At 43.2% G+C, this 19,789-nt stretch overlaps 1 protein-coding gene across 1 annotated transcript in view; it reads left to right on the top strand.

The window, feature by feature from the left end:
- LOC143960347 (uncharacterized) overlaps positions 1-19,789 on the top strand; it is a 309,948-nt gene that overhangs the window by 251,064 nt on the left and 39,095 nt on the right. Inside the window, exons 7-8 of the mRNA XM_077468843.1 lie at positions 3,379-3,557; positions 7,733-7,812. Of these exons, the coding sequence (XP_077324969.1) occupies positions 3,379-3,557; positions 7,733-7,812 (259 nt within the window). The remainder of the gene's footprint in view (positions 1-3,378; positions 3,558-7,732; positions 7,813-19,789) is intronic.

Below are 19,789 nucleotides of genomic sequence, written 5' to 3'. Positions count from 1 at the left end.
TCCCTGTCTTGTTTGCACCGCCTGTATACTGCTGTTCTGAGTATATAGGGCCTGGGGGCCACACGCATTTCCTTTTTTTAATATGGGTACGGGGTTCCCCTTAATATGTGTACAAGACCCAAAGGGGCTGGTAATAGGCAGGGAGGGCTACCCATGCCATTTTTCTCAATGGTTTTCAACCATATTGCAGGAACCAGATATAACATTAAAACCGCAAGCAGTTTTCAATGATGTTATTTCCGTTTAATGTCATTTTGTGCAGGGACTGTTCTAAACACGGGAAACGCGTGGCACTTCACAGGCATACTACAGACACCCCCCAGGCACCATATTTAAAGGAATATTTAACTTTTTTTTTTTACTTTAATCGTCATTAAAATCAGTGCTCCCGCCAAAACGGCCATTTTTAAAAACATTTTAGGCATTAGGGTTAGGGGAGCCAGGTCCCCAAACCCTTTTTAGGACAGTATCTTGCATATTAGCCGTTAAAATTAGCACTGAACGTTCGAGTCCCATAGACTTCAATGGGGTTCTAAAATTCATACGAATTTGGGGTCCGTTCGAAAGTTCTGGTGCGAACCGAACCGGGGGGTGTTCGGCTCATCCCTACTTGTCACTTGTATATAAATAACTTCTTCCCCTTCATGGTGGCTGAATAGCTTTGGATCTTTCCATTCTGTTGGAACTTTTTTCAAATTTTACAATCTTGTGTATTCAAGACTGCACTTTATTCTATTAGAGACATTATTCACTCATTAATTCATTAATTCTTGTTTTTAATTATTTATGTCAAATACTTCCATAGACCCAGTCTTTTCATACAATATGGTCACCTGCTGATTTGGCACCTTGGCCCATCCACAGGCAGTTTAACTCTTCAATAAGACACGTAAAGGGGTTGTAAACCCTCAAGGTTTTTCACCTTAATGCAGTCTATGCATTAAGGTGAAAAACCTCCTGTCATGCAACAGCCACCCCCGGGCCCCCCTTTTACTTATCTGAGCCCGTAATTCCCACAATGGGAAAGAGCACACCAGCTCAAGTAGGTGTTTCGTATCCTGATTGGATAGATTGATAGCAGCACAGCAATTGGCTCCTGCTGCTGTCAATCAAATCCAATAATGTGGGCGCCAGGGGGTGGGGCCAAGTCCTGCTGTCTGTGTCAATAGACATAGCAGAAGGACTTGGGAGCATATCTGCACGGGTGTCCCAAAGGAGGGTGTTTCCCCGACGGGGCACTCGAGAAGAAGAGGAGCCACTAGCGCCACTGAGGGACCCCAGAAGAGGAGGATCGGGGCCACTCTGTGCAAAACCAACTGCACAGGTAAGGTAAGTATGATATGTTTGTTATAAAAAAAAAAAAAAAAAAAAAAAAAACAAGGGTTTAGTAACCATTTAAGTTGAATCCAGTTGAATTTGACCTTAGACAACTGCAGTACAGAGGGTTTTTCCAGTCTTTTGGAGTGTAGGAAGATAGTGAGGAAGATTTCCTCAAACTGAAGAGTGCAAAATTTGGTGCAGCTGTGCACAGTAGCCAATCAGCTTCTCCGAAAGCCTTGTCTCTACAAAACATTAACACTGATTGAGGGGACATTGAGGGAATCAGGGGGTCTGGCTAGGAACTAACTAGCACTAAACAGGTGGGGAGGACGAAGGGAGATAACAAATTGCATAGTAAATAAGATGTAGTTACCCTAAACCGCTACTGAATATCAGCATACCACAGAACAATGGTAACCAGATACAATTATGCATTAACAAACATATACACTTAGGTGGAACAGAACAAGGATCAGTATGTATTATTCTGTACTTGCATAATTTTTAAATAGACAAAATATGGGGAAATAGTAGCCATAGTAGCTCTGATTGCTGTCAACTGGCAAGTCCAATAGAAATCATTACAACAATAATAATAATTATTATTAGAAAATAAAAAAGAAATTCACTAACACAATATTTAGAAGTATACAAAATTTACAAACCAAATCCCTGCACGATTCATTACAGATGATGTCATCAGGGGCTCGGGACACATGTAGCCACCACACATTTAAATAGAGGAAAATGACAAAACACATAGGGCGGAGCCAGGACAAACACCAACCAAAAATGCCCCATTGATCGTGGACATCTTTTTTTTCTGGCAGATGGACATTTTTACTTGTTAGAAGTGGAGTTTTTTTTTGCTATTGTGCAATTGTCCTAATAAATGTTTTATTTTGTCGCTGGTCTTCACTACTGGAGAGTAATCTATTCTTCCCTCTTATTGTGCTGGGATGTACAAATGGTCACAAGATCCCCATGTAAGGGTATTGGCTTTTCCTGAGGAGTGATAGATTGTTTTTGATGACATCTCATCCCATTCTGATGTCTGCGATGATGCGCTATTTTCTCAGAGTGTCACAAGTGTTATGACCATTATGCTAGTGATTCTATAAGCTCTCGTAGGCCCCCATCTGCTATCACTTAGGTGGTGTGATGTGCTTGCTACTTGGTATCTGAAGGCTTTCTATCCCCCACTGAGATTGAACCTGGAAGAGATTCCCCTCTTCTTTCTGTGGATTTGCATGTCTTTGGACTCTTTGGGGGTTATTTACTAAAGGAAAATCCACTTTGCACTGAAAGTGCACTTGGAAGTGCAGTCGCTGTAGATCCGAGGGGGACATGCAAGGAAAATAAAAAACAGTATTTTAGCTTGCACATGATTGGATGATAAAATCAGCAGAGCTTCCCCTCATTTCAGATCTACCCCTCAGATTTACAGCGACTGCACCTCCAAGTGCACTTGCAGTGCAAAGTGGATTTTCCTTTCGTAAATAACCCCTTTTGTTTTATGGGTTCTTCCATGGACGTTTTTGTATATATATATATATATATATATATATATATATATATATATATATATATATATATATATATATATATATATATATATATATGAAATGTCACCATTTATTTATTTATTGCACATGTTAATATGAATTTATTTATTGCATATTGAAAGTAGAAAATTTATGTAACCTTATTTATTGCATTATTTTGCACCATATATTGTAATACAGAATATAGCGCTACACTGTTTGGTTTGTAAATATTATTATTATTATACAGGATTTATATAGTGCCCCCAGTTTGTGTAGCTCTTTACAGAGCCAAAAAGACAAAACAGTTACAGTACAGTTCAGGACAAGAGGGTTAGGAGGTCCCTGTTCACAAGAGCTTACATTCTTAAGGAACAATAAACTAATAGATTCTACTCTTGTAATCAGTTTGGAGTTTTTTTTGTTTTTACTGATTTACACATAAAATCAAGATACTGTATGGTCAGTCTTATCCACAAAGCATGTTCATTATAAATTTAATTTTTTTTTCCAGCTGGAAATCTAAATGATTATAGCCCTACAGATGACCTAGTTCAGCAAGAAATGGGTTGTGGTGCCTGGACAGAGATTACCTCCACTTCCAGCACTGAATGGAAAAGTAGCTGTAGTGATTCTCAGTCTGCTGAAAGTGCCAGGAAGATGCAATATACACTTATACCACCATATCACCAGGTATAGAACTGCCAGAAGCAAATGTTATTTTCAGTTACAAAATGACAGTCCAAACAATCAATAGATTTAAATTGATAAGAACTATGGTATTTAGCATGGCTTGTCTGTGTAATACAGGCATCTACTTCTGCCAACAAAATATACAGTATATAGGTATACAACAACAATGTAAATGCTCACAATGTGCTTCTTATCAATTGCAAGTACAAAACTAAAATGTTAATTAATAATATCCGAGCTAGTGAGTCTTCAGTAAGTGAATTCCAACAGGATTGGGACAAACATACTCAGGCAAAGTAAAAAATAAATAAATAAAAAGTTACAATTCTATGATAGACAAGTTGGGTAGATATTTCTAAACTGACTTTTCTCGTGTCTGCAGGAGAGACATTCACATGCAAACAACAGCATTTTTTTTTTCTTTTATCAATAAGGAAACATTGGGGGCTATTTACGAAAGGAAATTCCACTTTGCACTGCAAGTGCACTTGGAAGTGCAGTCGCACTAAATCTATTTACAAATTGTCCAATGCATAAGAAATTGTCACATAACTGGTATGAACATGTAACAATTCCTCACGGAGACCCTCTTTTTAAATGTGGTTCAGTGCTTCAGTGATTCATGTTTCATTGTTAAATGCATGTGGGTTAGTACCCCTAATTTATTATCGCTGTTTTCTAGTTGGTCTAAAATCACTTTTGACATAAAGGGACACTTTTTGGTTGCTATGGGCAATCTCCAAATTCCAGGCAGAAAAAAAACAGTATTTGTAATATAAAAGTGCATGCAGGGCACTGGACAGACCACTAGGGACAAAGGGTGTATTTTTTTTATACAATACTGTAATCTGTAAGATTACAGTACTGTATGTGTTTTGTGTATTTTTACTTTTTTGAATTTGGCACCGATCTACGCTCCCGTGCGTCGTAAACGTCGCAGGGAACGGAGCTTGGCAGCACTTGGGCACTGTGTGAATCGAGCGGAGGACAGCTCGCACACACAGCGTGGAGGACATTGCTGGATCCAGGGGACAAGGTAAGTAAGTCTCCCTGTATCCAGCGATGCGATCCCGAGTCTGGCTCAGGGTTACTGCGAGTGGTACTGAAATTGCAGCCCGAGCCAGACTTGGGATTACCGCTAGGGAGGTTAAACCACATTCACATGAATAAACATATATCTACAAAAATGCAAATCAAAATACAATGAAAAGTAAATATGAAGCTCTAAGGCCTCATGCACACTGGACATTATAAAAACGCCAGTAACTTTAGCTGTAGAAAGCTGTAGCTGTAGAATAAATCGTACCCCTACCCATTCACCTGGGGGAAAAAGTGTACATAAAAAAACACAAGTTTTTAAAATACTTTATTAGACAGCTCCGGGGGTCTTCTCTTCTTCCGTCTTCGGGGGTCTTCTCGCCGGACTCCTCCGCTATCTTCTGCTTTTTTGCTAGCTCTTTTACTAGCGAAGGAGCCCCGGCTTTCTCCTTCATCGCCGCCGCCGTCCGGGGTCTTCTTTTCCAACTTCGGGGGTCTTGTCCTGCTCTTTGGGGGTCTTGTCCCGCTCTTCGGTACTTCTTGCCGGGCTTCCGCTTTCTTCTTCCAGCTCTTTTTCTAGCATTGGCCTGGTCTTCTGTCATTGTTGCAGTTGTGGCCGCGGCCCGGAGGATGCTGGGACTGTGACATCATAAGGGGCGGGGTCACCATGTGAAATCACCCGGTGACCTTGCCCCTTGTCCCTATATAAGTCGCCGCAGAATGCGCCCCCAGCATTACGGCCGGAGAGAGCGTTGTGTCAACATCGGAAGAAGAGAAGAAGAAGGTAGAAGAAGAGAAGAAGAAGCAGAAGGCAGCAGCGACAGCAACAGAAGACTGGGCCAACGCTAGTAAAAGAACTGGAAGAAGAAAGCGGAGGCCCGGCAAGAAGAACCGAAGAGTGGGACAAGACCCCCGAAGAGCAGGGCAAGACCCCTGAAGTCAGAAGAAGACCCCCGGATGGCGGTGGCGACAAAGGAGAAAGCCAGGCTCCTCCGCTCCTCCAAATAGCAAAATAGGGGCCTTTTCGCTGATGACGCTCGCCAAAATCGCAAACACCTGCAACCAATTTGCAAACGTACGGTGAATCAGTCGATACCATCGTCATTCTTCCTCATCCTCCTTTCTTACTCTCATCTGGTTTAACTTTGTCCAAGTTACACTTCTCCAAGGGCAACAAAGAGAATATCTCGATATACTCACCTTTCCAGATACGCTCCCTCACTTCCGGCTTCAAATGAGCACCCAAAGGTTCTTCAAAACACACATACACTTCGCATCTTGCGGAATCTGCCAAACGCACCCCATCCACCCCTGGCGATGCCCTTACTAGCCATAGTGGCTTCTGCTGCCGGAAACGCTGAACTCACCCCAGCTGCCTCAGGCTGCTGCGTACTAGGCAACACCGCTGCTCCCACCTGGATGGCTCCTGAAGTGAATCAGCAACCAAGCGATCCGATTCCAGTGTGGGGGAAAAAAATGTCTGCAACTTTTTAATGCGAATTCAATGCGAGTTCGGCCATACAACTGTATGGCTGAATTCACATTGCACAGTCATCGCATGTGATCAGAACAGCAATGCGGTGTGAATCAGATGTGATGTCTATGTGTGCAATAGTGTAAACCCAGGCTAAGTGCTGACTGCTTCCTCATCATCTCTTTCCACAATTTACTGGATTTCCTGCATACCATGCAGCTTCTCCTCTTCTGTTTAATTTAAATTTCTAAGGACTACATCTCCCATGGTACCTTGCTGCCTGAAATCAGAGATTCCTGACCTGGCTTTGTAGATTAGCTGTATGCTTTGCAGCTTCCCTTCTGCTGATTCCTTTGATTTACATACAATTTCTATTTTCCTGAAACTCCTCCTCTCAGCACCTCTGTAGTTCAGAAGGCAGAATCTGTGAAATGTGTAATACAGCAGTCAGTGCCTACTCACAGAACACAGTGATTGTGTGTGTCAAGGAAATAAATGTGTAAGTCCAGCCTAGGGTTGCCACTTCATCCTTTTAAAACCTAACATATTAATTACACAGGTTCTGTGGCTGATTAAGGTGGTAATTAAACTCACTTGGTGCCTTATCTGCATTAAATAAGCCTCATAACCAGTTCAATTCATATGTGTTCGGGTTTAAAGGGATGAGGTGGCAACTCTAGTCCAGCCCAACACTAAAATTGTTACATATACAGACATCCACGATCTAACATTAACCTATCTAACCCTGTAAAGAAGAAATCAGTATACGTATCTTTTTTTAAGTTGATCCGACCCGGCCTCCAGAGGCTGAAGCTCTGCAGAAGACACAGCCGACTATGACTGTGAAATGAATGGGGCGTGACGTCACCCATAGATTTATTATGGGGCTTCTGTTGTCGGACATGTCCTCTGCACCTACCTCCACAGCGAAGCTGTGACCGACGTCTCAGCGTAGAATCGGGTCTGATCAGCTTAAAAAAATGTATGTATACTGATTTCTTCTTTACATGGCTAGATAGGTGAGTGTTAGCTTGTGGATGTCTGTAGATGCAAGGATTTCAGTGTTAGGGTGGATTTCTACTTTAAGTTTACAAATCTCAAGATTGTTCAGAGTAATATGAGTAGGTTAGAAATTATTGAAATACAACATGGAAATTAATATATGGTTTTCCATTTTTGGCCAGCGACTTGATTTAACTCTTTTCTTCCACATTTCTGACCTGCGTACTAATCCGGGCACGTGACTTAAATTTTTGAAGACTGTAAGTGAAATCAGTCAGCTCCAATTACTATTTTGAACAAACTGCAGTTGGGCTGATGTAAGAATGTTTATTCTTGTTTACTTTATTCTGAATTCTAAGTTTTCCACTGCAGCTATTTTCTACAGAGCTTCTGACATGTGAGGTTACTGGGTCTGCTTCCTGAACTTTGTGCAGTCTAACATTCTGTCTCCACTTGATCTATTACAAATCCCATTCAAATGTGTAAATCTGACTGCTGGCTGATAGGAACTTCTTAGTAATGATATTCTGATCCTCACATATAAAAAACCTGGTGTGACTGCAAAAAGCCCACAGCGGGTATGTTCAGAGTTTTACTTTATGTCTGAATCACACTACTTGTTCCTAATGGTGCAATAATCAGACTATCAATGTGATTTCAGGTTTATGCGGATGGTCCCAGCTTGACTTATGAATATGCAAATAGCAGCCAGGATGTGATACAAGCTGTGCAAAACATCAGGTAAGCAGGTATTTTGCGGATATTAACCAATTTTGACATGAATATCTGCAGCTGATTGGGCTCTCATGCAAATAAGAATATATTATTTCATAATCTGACCACTGGGTGAAAAGGATTCCCACGCTGTTTTATATTGTCAAAATCTAAATATTTATCTGAGACGATAATGTACAAGCTGCAAGTAAAAAATGGTTTTAGGTTTTTATTATTTTTTTTAACACTAGTTGTAAATGTTTAGTACAAAATCTATTCTTTCATGAACTTGACTTTTTATTATTTCACAAAAAGAGCATTTGCTTGAAAAGAACACAATGGGTGTTAGTTACTAAAGGAAAATCCACTTTGCACTGCAAGTGCACTTGAAAGTAAAGTCGCTGTAGATCCGAGGGGGGCATGCAAAGAAAAAAAAATGCATTTTAGCTTGCACATAATTGGATGATAAAATCAGCAGAGCTTCCACTCATTTCAGATCTACCCCTTAGATTTAGAGCAACTGCACTTCCAAGTTTACTTTCAGTGCACTTTCAAGTGCACTTGCAGTGCAAAGTGGATTTTCCTTTCATAAATAACCCCCAATGATTCTATTGCTTGTATGTAAAAGTTCCCAGTTGAAGTCCATTCGAGACGTAACGCATAGGAAATCGGAAGTGACGTTCGTATCTTTTATCGATCCGTCTAGTTGTGTGTGCCTGTTTATTCGCTCCTGTTTGTGAGTAGATATACTTTGTTTTACAAATAAATTGTTCTTTTAAAACTACTACACAATGGAGGATATCTTTTACTTGTTATTTTGAGCATTGTTGGTCGGCTAAAACTACAAGGAAGAGTGGCACTGTCAGAAGTCCCAGTCACAGCTCATCTGATCCCCTGGAATTTCCCCTGCAAATTTACTTTCTTGCTGTAACCTTACAGCTGTGAGGTAATTATTTAGGATTATCCACATTAACACGGGATACCGTTTGGAGGAGAGCTACCTTGGCACATTTGCACTTTGTTTGGTTGTGAAATCACATTTTAGATCTGCACGATTGGACTGTGTATGGGACACTATCGAGATTCACCATTTGTCGTTACAATTTTTTGCTATTTTTATTTCTTTTCACTAAGGATCATACTGTTGGTTTTTATGGTCTTTGCACCTTTAAACCATTCATAGATATTTTTTTGGACTATTTATTACACTAAGCTATTGATATACAATGTTTGTAGTTTTATTTTAGATGTTAGTTTTTTTTCCCCCCCTTTTTCTGTTTTATCTTAGACGATTCACTCTATTTTATATAGCTATTGCAATCCACTTTTTACACTGTATAGCTGGAGTCCCCCCCGTTTTTTATTGTCCTTTATTATATAGGCACTGGTATGATGCACTATTAATATACTTATATATATATATTTTTTTTTTTTCAGATGTTCATTTCTATGCACTTTTTTGCACAGTTTTTTTGATACTTTGTGAACGATTGACAGTCACTTTTTATCACATAAGCTTATTGTCTATGTTTATTTATTTATTGTTTATTTATTTTTCTCTTGGTATTTAAGGAAGCGCAACACACCCTCCCTCTATCAATTCTATTGCTTGGCTACACTATGCTCTGTCTAGATTGCAGTTTGGAGACTTGTGAAGTTTTAGGAATTCTCAGAGTTTCTACGTGAATGGCTTCTAAAACGGGATTCAATCTTCAAATGAAAATAAAAAAGTTCTATTTAACCAGCAAATGTAACTCTACGCTCTTGTACAGACGGTCAGAGATTCCGACAACCAAATCCGTTGGAGTAATTCCGACGGATTAATTCCGGAAGAGGTCCGGAAGTGATGTTGCTTACACACGGTCGGACAAAGTTGTCGGAAAATCCGATTGTACATAACGTGATGACGTTATTTTGTTACGACGGGACTACGTTCAGGCTAGTAGCCAATAGCTTTGGTCTAGGAATTTGATCTGAGCATGCGTGGCACTTTGTCCGTCGGAGTAGGCTACACATGATCGGAGTATGTCTGATCGGAGCATTTTGTCGTAAAATTTTACCGGCAAGTTGGAAAAGTTGGTCCGTCGGATATTCTGACGGAAACAGTCCGATGGAGACCACACACAGTCGGATTATCCGACAAAATGGTCCGATAGGACACATTCCGTCGGATTCTCCGACCGCGTGTACAAGGGCTACAAGGCCTCGTGCACACTTGGCTTAAAAACACCACTTTTACAGGCATTTGGCATTTTGTTTAGCCTGTAAAGCCTCTATGTTAGTCTATGGGGGTCATTTACTAAAGGCAAATTCACTTTGCACTACAAGTACACTTGTAAGTTAAGTCGTTGTAGATGCAAGGAAAATAAAAACAGCATTTTAGCTTGCACGTGATTGGATAATAAAATCAGCAGAGCTTCCCTTCCTTTCAGATCTACCCCTCAGAATTACAGCGACTGCACTTCCAAGTGCACTTTCAGTGCAATTTCACGTGGACATTGCACTTGTAGTTTGCACTTGTAGTGCAAAGGGGATTTGCCTTTCGTAAATAATCCCCAATGTGTCCATGCACACATAGGCGTTTACAGGCGTATTAAAGGAGGAGCATTTATAGGCTAAAGAAACAAACAAACAAAAAAAACACCAAGGGCTCATTCAGGAGAGGCACTGAAGAGCAGAAAAAAACGCTGAAAGAGCCTAAGTGCCTGTAGGCTCATTTAGATGTGTTTGAGGGTTTATGCATTCCAATGGCCAAAAAAAAATGAATATTCTGGACAATGAATGGAATCCATTAACACTCAGATGCATTACATGCCTAAACCTTTGTGCAATACACACGCCTTAGCCCAGTTTTTAAGCAGCTTTTTTCCTGCCAGGAGTTCTGGCGTTCAGAGAAGTAAAGCAGACATCCTGTGTGCATAAGGCTTAATAGGCTTTTAATAATTATAGTGAGTGATAAAAGTAGGTTAACCTCTAGCATAAGATATTCTTAAAAGTTTTTGAAATCCAGTATAGGTGTGGTTTTGATCCTCCATGATGCTGCATAAAAAAATAGGATCTTTGTATTTACCATAAAGGCCTTTTCTTGAAATCCATTGAGCGACACTGGGTTTATTTACTAAAGGCAAATCCACTTTGCACTACAAGTGCACTTTGAGGTGCAGTTGCTGTAGATCTGAGGGGGACATGCAAGGAAAATAAAAAACAGCATTTTTGCTTGTACATGATTGGATGATAAAATCAGCAGAGCTTCCTCTCATTTCAGATCTTCCCCTCAGATCCAAAGAGACTGCACTTCCAAGACGGAAGTGAAAAATTGTTGCAAGGTTGCAATGCAGGATAGTCCGGATGGTGGATAGGCAGCCCCAAACAAGTTCCAAAGAAATTCAAGCTGTTCTGCAGGCTCAGGGAACATCCGTGTCAGTGCAAACTATCCGTCAACATTTAAATTAAATGAAACGCTGCTGACACAGAGACATAAAAAAAAGCAAAACTACAGTTTGCCAAAATGTACTTGAGTAAGCCAAAATCCTTCCGGGAAAACATCTTGTGGACAGATGTGACCAAGATAGAGCTTTTTGGTAAAGCACATCATTCTACCGTTTACCGAAAATGGAATGAGGCCTACAAAGAAAAGTACACAGTACCTACAGTGAAATATGGTGGAGGTTCAATGACATTTTGGAGTTGTTTTGCTGCCTCTGGCACTGGGTGCCTTGAATGTGTGCAAGGCATCATGAAATCTGAGGATTACCAAAGGATTTTGGGTCACACTGTAGAGCCCAGTGTCAGAAAGCTGTGTTTGCGTCCAAAATCTTGGGTCTTCCAGCAGGACAATGACCCTAAACATACGTCAAAAAGCACCCATAGTTGCTATTAGACTTCTGGTGGTGTCACAATACTGTGCACCCATAGTGCAGTTGCTACTACTTTTCTGGTGGTGTACACAGTACACAATACAGTGTAGTGCGGTGTTGCAAAACAAAATCCCCATCATGTCCGGAAGGCCACCAAGAAGAGGCAAACGCTCACAGGTGACTAAAAGAGGGCAAGCAGGCTCTGTGTCTACAGTCCACAGTGCTGGTCATGGACATCTCTGCATCTTCTACAGGTGTCCATGGGGCACGCTTGTCCTTTTTTCTGCTGCTGGGACCGGGACAGAAAAATTGGGCCTTTGGTGGTGGTGCCACAAAACTGTAACCCCTCACAGATACTCTTGTTGGGCGCAGAAATGTGCCCTGCTGTGAAATATTAGATCAGAAATTGTAATTACATGCCGCTGTTAAACATGGATGAAAAATTGGGCCTTAAGCAGTGGTGGTGGTGCCCTAAACCAAAAATATTGTTGGAAGCTAGCATCATCAAGATTGAGGAGGAATAGGATAGTCACTCAGCATAGGCTGTCTTCAAGGGATCCGTCATCCATAGAAAAATGTATCAGTTACATCAGCATCAGGTGCTTGATAGCTGCTGCTGATCCAAGACTGATTAATTTTTATGAATGTGAGTCTTATGAAGGGAGTTTGTGGACAGGCACACTCTATGATCCGTTACAATCCCTCCAGCAGCACTGAATGTGTGTTCAGAAAGAATGCTGGATGCAGGACAGGCCGGTAGATTATTTGCATATTGAGCAAGTTCTGGCCAGTGGTCCATCCTCAAGACCCAGTAACCCAGTGGATGATCTGTTGGAAAGGTCTCCAAGTTTGTTCCTGCCCCTAGATATTCCTGCACCATGTAATGCAGACGCTGGCGATGGTTGCTTTAACCTCCCTGGCGGTACGATTATTTCGGATTTTAGGTGCTAAAAGCGGTACCATTATTTTGCATGAAAATTTGGCGTTTTATATTGTAGTTCTGCAATTCTTAGGAATAACTCTCTTAAATCTGTCCAAACCAGAGTCTAGCAGACATCCCGGGTATGATAAAGTTTGAAAAATTAAATCATAAATTATAATATAATAAATAATTATAAATAATTGTACCAAATAATAATATAACAATAATAAAAATTATTCAATAATGTAATCAAATCAAAAACACTGAAATTTGCTCAGTTGCAGAATTGTCACTGTCATTACTTTTCAGTATTTGATGACGGATCTCCCCACAAATCGCTATCGCTCAATTCTGCGAGTGATTCTAATTTATTATCGCTGTTTTCTAGCTGGTCTAAAATCATTTTTGATGTACAGTGACAGTTTTGGTTGCTATGGGCAATCTCCAGTTTCCAGGCATAAAGAACAGTTTTTATTATATAAAACTGCATGCAGGACACTGGGCAGACCACTAGGGACAACGGGGATGTGAAATATTTACATACAGCAATGTAATCTGTAAGATTACATTATACTGTATGTTTACTGTTTGTTTCACTTTTTGAATTTGGCGCCGATCTCCGTGCCCGTGCGTCGCAACGCTCGCAGGGCACGGAGATCGGCGATGTGATGCATCGAGCGAGACACGGCTCGCTCGTACAGCGGGGAGACAACGCTGGATCCGAGGGAGAAGGTAAGTAATCCTCCTCCTGGATCCAGCGATGCAGTCCCGAGTCTGACTCGGGGATACCGCTCTTGGTATAAAAAATCCACCCCGAGTCAGACTCGGGAATACCGTCAGGGGGGTTAACCGATCAGACCTTGGCGCTGAGGACTAAAAAATCTAAAGGCATCTGTCAGCTGGCCACCTTCTCCACTGTGACTCTGAATGAACGAAGCTGCCATGGTTATGCAGTAATTTTTGTCTGTCAGCTTACTTCTCCTCCATGTGTTCACCTTTAGAGACCAGCCACTCTCACCTGGCTACTTAAATAATCTCTCCTCAAAGCATGGCTCCACCCCAGCCCCTATCGGGGAACTCTATATTAATCTGTGCACAGCAAGCCTGCCTTGCTGATCAACCTTTGTGTGTTTAGCTTCCGTGTGCATCTTGCTGTGTCTTCTATGTCTGATTCCAGTTACCAATCTTGGCTTGTTCTAGACTATCCCTGCCTGCTTGTGACCCTGACCTTTGACGTGTTCTATGTTTATCCTTGTCGGCTACTGCTAGTCGCCCTGACCTTTGGCTTATTCCCTTACTATCTCTGTCCTCCTGTAGCCTACTGCGGGCATGAGCTGGGAGACCCTGGGGGTTGCGTCCTGGAGCCAGTTGCAGCCCAGTCCACCCTCACTAGAGGCTCTCGTGAACACCTGCTGGCTCTTAGACTCCACGCCCTGGGGAATCTTATGCTCTAGCCCCTGTGGGATCCATGTTGGTGTTCCAGCAGACCTGCCTTCCTTAACCACCTAGATTCCCATCCACAGCAGTCAGTCATAGGGTCCACTACCTTTGCGGTGAACTCCTGACCCCAACGTTGTGCATCTGTCACCTGGCCTCAGGTGACCTGACAGAAGCCTCAGCAACTCATTGTCCATCACCAGGAAATTGTAACCTCACAGGGTCTGGAAATGCATTGCACAAACCAATCTTCAAGGCCTCCTGAAGATGTTTCATCCTCTGCTCCTGTGAAAGTTTGCAGAGGCATTCGATTCTGAGTCCTCTGGGTCGCTAAGGATCACATGATCAGTAACAACTTCCTCCCAGCAACGTACAACTCCTTGGGTTTCTGGGGACTGAAAACCATCCCTTGAAGGCGTCTACTGAGTGTTTTCCTCCACGTCCATGCTGACACAATCCTCATCCTCCTCCTCTTCTTCTTGTGTGTTTGGCAGGCCTGCAGGAATAATATCTGAATAAAGGGGGCCTTGAGAGGTAAGGAAGTCCTCCTCTTCCTCACACTGTTCTGCCTCAAGTGCCCTGTCCATTATTCCATGAAGCATGTGCTCCAACAGGAAGACAAGAGGGGCAGTATCACTGATGCAAGCATTGTCGCTGCTTATCATTCTCGTGGCCTCAGTAGCCACTGGCGTGGCAAAAGGAAGCCAAGCTCCCCTGACCCTGTCCTGGTGCCATACTCACACGGGTACTCATTGATGGCCCTCTGCTGTGTGTACAGCCGCTGCAGCATTGCCAACGTTGACTTGGTGAACACGTCACAAATGAGGCGGTTGGTGGGCAGGTTGCATTCCCTTTGAATTTCAGCCGCCAAACGCTGGCATTGTATGACCATTGGAAATTACTTCTCTGGCCTGCCTCAGGAGATCTTGTAAGCCTGGGTACCTGCTCAAAAACCACTGCACCACCAAATTCAGGATGTGTGCCAAACATGGAATAGGGGTCAAGTGTCCCTGTCGGAGGGCGGAGAGAAGGTTGGTGCCATCAGGGCCGATCCTAGGGTCACCAACGCATGGGTGCAGAAATATTTCTGGTGCCTCCACATTGGCGTGGTCATCTTACTAACTCCTCCCCGTTACAATTGTTTCTATGTCAACAACTCAAACTCAAAGATGCTCCCCTAAGGAGTCTTCCTTACCCTGGGATCCTCCCATGAACTCTAAATAATAAACATATTACAGGAAGAGAGTACACTAAAGGGACCTGGAGGGGGTCTCTCTAACAGACACAGAGAAGGCTTCTGTAAGAGAGTCTGGTAGAAAGAGCCCCCAGACATATTACAGACATAGTACAGGAGAAGGCCAGAGACTGCAGACATGATACAAGAAATGGTCAGAGACATACTAGGGGAGATGGTCAAAGACTGCAGACATAGTACAGGAGATGGTCAGAGACTGCAGACATGATACAAGAGGTGTCAGAGACTGCAGATATAGTACAGGAGATGGTCAGAGATTGCAGACATGATACTAGAGATGGTCAGAGACTTCAAACATAACCCAGGACTTTTTTTCTTCATAGAGAATAGGTGCCGGTACAGGGTTCAGGAGTGTGCAACACACAAGGCTTAGGAGTATGCATTGCCCAGGCTGCAGGCACAAGAGGGAGTATCGCACAGAGCACAGGAGTAAGTATCACACAGAGCACAGGAGTTTGTGTTACACATAGGACAGGGATAAGAAGCGCATACTGCACAAAGCACAGCAATGCGTTTTACACAGAATGCACAGGAGTGTGTTTTACACAGAAAGCACAGGAGTGCGTTAACACAGAAAGCACGGGAGTGCGATACGCACAGACGGCACAGGAGTGCGATACGCACAGATGGCACAGGAGTGCAATACACACAGACAGAAGAGGGTTCAGGAATGCATATTGTACATTTTTGCTGGGCTGAGGACTGCATGGAGTAGAGGGTTGATGCTGTGTGTTGTTGTGATTAAACTTCTTACAACCCACTGTCTGTAAGGGGGGAGTGTCAGGTGGACAAGCTGAGTGACTTGCTTATGTATCAGCCTACTGCTCACCCTTTACAGCCTTCTACATTAATGGTAAGGGTGACCAAGTCAGGGGGAAGTCAGCGAGGAGCTTAGGTACGTTCAATCTCCCTCTCCCCCCTTCATTCCTGGGCTGTTCTGAGCAGCCTGCAGTGTACACAGACATTCTGTCCTGCTGCTGGCTGCTGCTAACTGATAAAGTAACAGGCTCACTCACCTTTGCACATACCTTGCTAGGCACAGCAGAGGAAGCCTTCCTTTACACTTTACAGACTTCTTTACAGATCTTCCAGGACTACATGTCCCATGATGCACTGCTAGCATCTTCTGATTGGCACTCCACTGTGGCTAATGGGGACGGAAGCAAATCAGGAACCAAGCTGAGCAGCTAACAAGATGAGAGCCGTGTCCTGCTGACAGGTTAAGGGGGGGGGGGGGGCGAGCAGAAGGGATATGCTGACATATGCTGACATCTCGCAGCTCACCTCCCCCTTGTCACAGCAGGGCCACTTCACTGGGGGACTGCACTGCGGCAGCCTTCCCCATAGCGACACTACTTCACAGAACAAGGAGAGGAGGAGAGAGCCAGGAGGGGAGCACTCTGACATTTTAGCGCCTCCCCTTCTGCAGAGCCTGGGTGCAGAGCACCCCGTGCGCCCCACCCAGGATCGGCCCTGGATGCAATTATCTCATACAACCATTCCCGGCTGAAGTTGGCATGGCATCAAACACCTCTGAGCCTGCCCCTGCAGAGCTGACAGAATCTCTGCCCCAGTGTGGCTTCTGTCCCCTAAGCAGTGGTTTAACCTTAAACTACGTAGAAGGTTCTTTACTGTAAGAGCGGCAAGGATGTGGAATTCCCTTCCACAGGCGGTGGTCTCGGGGGAGGCATCGATAGTTTCACAAAACTATTAGATAAGAACCTGATCAACTGCAACATATATACAATGTAATACTGACATATAATCACACACATAGGTTGGACTTGATGGATTTGTGTCTTTTTTCAACCTCACCTACCATGTAACTCCAGCACTGCATGGCATCTTTTTTCCTGAGTTCTTGTGTAGCCCCTTGAATGCTTACAGAGCACTGCTGGTTCAGAGAAAAAAATCTGCAGAAGAGTCCATAGAGGAAGAAGAAGAGGAGGGTGGAGGAGAAAACTGTGGCAGAACCCCCGCTAGCATTTTGGAGGCATGGTGGAGGAACAAGCTCCAACAATACTGAACCCTGTCCTGCATCCTCTCCAGCTGCCAGCAGAGTTACCCAGTGTGCCGTGAAGGAAAGGTAACATCCCTGCCCATGCCTGCTAGACCATGAGTCTACGGTAATATACATCTTACTGCTGACCGCCCTGTCCAACAAGACAAAAACATTGCTTTCCACATGCCAGAAGAGGGCTGGAATGGCCTTCCACAAAAATAAATGGCGTTTTGGAACCTGCAACTGAGGTGCAGCACATTCCACAAATTCATGAAAGGGGCAGAGTCTACTAGCTGAAAAGGCAGTAGTAGCACTCAGACTGTGAGCATGTGGATGGCTGGGACCGAATTTCTTTTTACGGTTTAGCAACTGATAAGGCGCAAGGAGAAGTCCGCCTTTTTCTTTGATGTGGGTCTTTCAAGTGCTTTTGCCAACACATATTGTAATTATGAATATATTTAATTTATATGTAATTAATATTTAATTTATTTATATTTAATGAATATATTTAATTTAGCTTGTATCTATGTAGGGGCGGAACATATTATCTTCAGAGAAATCTCTGGTAGACCAGACAAGTTGGTGCCTAGGCTTGTGTATACAAACAATGCGATCCAAACCTCATTGTTTTACACATACTCACTTCAAAGGATCCCATGCTGGGATATGCATTGAAGGGAAGCCAACCCGTAATCAATACTTAACTTCCAGGGAAAATTCAAGTTAAGCTCCTGCTCAGAATAGTCACACGGATGTGTATTAAAGGGGACTAACTTATGGAAAGTATAGGGATTGGAGATGTAGCCAGTCCTTACCCAGGAATAGGGAAGCTCACCAATCAGAGCCATGCTATGCCAACCAATGGGGCATCAGCATGTAATGATATACACAGACTAGATAGGAGGGAAACACACATTTTTATAGGAGAGAAACCATCAGAGTGGAACCTTAGTGCAAAGGGTAATTACGGGAAAGGTCTGAATTTTACTTGTAACTAAATATGTTTGCAGATTAATGTTTTCAGGAATATACTCTGTATCCCTTCATGTAATTCTCTTATTTTTAAGCTATTTTCTTCCTTGGTGAAGAGTATAGATAGAGGGTTGTGTGTTAGATAGACTTTCACCTACTCACCAATAAATGTTGTTATTGTGTTAAAGCTTTCACTCATGGTCAAAGAACTTTCATTAAACCCAAATCATATCTGAGAGATATTAAATCTCAAATATAGAATATGGGAAAAAGACTGCATGGGAGGTTGTCATATGTCTGGTCAAGCATGTGGTGCCCAAGCGGCTTCTGTTGTGGCCATGCTAGATCCGCTTCAGACATAGGTTGCGAACAGCAACGGTGCGATCTGCTGCATATGTGTCCAAAAAGGCCCACACCAAGGGACTTTTCAAAATCAGCAGGGAGTCAGCAGCGCCCTGCACATGCGGAGCTCTGTGGTGTGAGGCAGTAGGGTGGCTGCCCTTAAGCTGCCCCCTAGAGGACATCCTGCCTCATTGGAGTTGTGCCTCCTCCTCTACTCTATCAGGCACCCAAGTAGAGTCAGTGACCTCATCATCCCCTCCCTCCTCATCACTGGAGCAAACTTGGCACTATGCTGCAGCTGGGGGAACATGACTGCCAGTTTCTTGTCCTTCTTGGGCACCCCCTCTCTCTAGGCTCACGTTACTCCCTTCCTCAACCTGGGAGCCAACATCGGAGCATTCAAATTGCTGCTCATCCTCCAGCAGCATGTACCTGACACTGTGGTCGAATAGTTCGGGGGACTCATCCGTGCATGATGGTTGGGCTACAGCAGGAGTGACTGTGGACAAGGAGCCTGTGGAATAGGCCACTTTGATAGCTGCATAGGAAGGAAAACTACTCTGAGCCTGGGTGACAGAGGATGAGTAGGATGAGGACAGCTTTGTCATCCACTCCACCAACTCTTTTGCATGTTCTGGCTCAATAACACGGCCAGCAGCAAAAAAAAAGAATGCACCGTGTCCATGACCAGCACTGTTGACTGTAGACACAGTGCCCGCTTGCCCTCTTTTAGTAGCCTGTGAGCATCTGCCTCTCCTTGGTGGCCTTCTGCACATGATGTATATTTTGTTTTGCAACACCGCACTACACTGTATTGTGTACTGTGTACACCACCAGAAAAGTAGTAGCAACTGCACTACGGCTGCACTGTATTGTAATTACAATTTTTGATCTAATATTTCACAGCAGGGCTTGTTCCTGCACTCAACAAGAGTAACTGCGAGGCTTTATATTGTTGTGTCACCACCACCACCACCGCCTAAGTCCCAATGTTTCTGCCCCTGTTTAACAGGGACATGTAATTACAATTCCTAATATAATATTTCACAGTAGGGCCCATTCCTGCGCCCACCAAGAGTAACTGAGGGCTTACAGTGTTCTGGTACCATCAACACCTTAGGCCCAATTTTCCGTAGAGAGTATAGGTCAGGCCATGTAGTATATACAGGCGGTCCCCTATTTTTAAACATCCGACTTACAAACGACTCCTACTTACA

This window comes from Lithobates pipiens, unplaced genomic scaffold, assembly GCF_037356315.1.
Source record: "Lithobates pipiens isolate NorthernLeopardFrog02 unplaced genomic scaffold, aLitPip1_a1.2 Scaffold_11, whole genome shotgun sequence".
NCBI lineage: Eukaryota > Metazoa > Chordata > Amphibia > Anura > Ranidae > Lithobates > Lithobates pipiens.
This window is presented reverse-complemented; position numbering and strand designations above follow the sequence as displayed.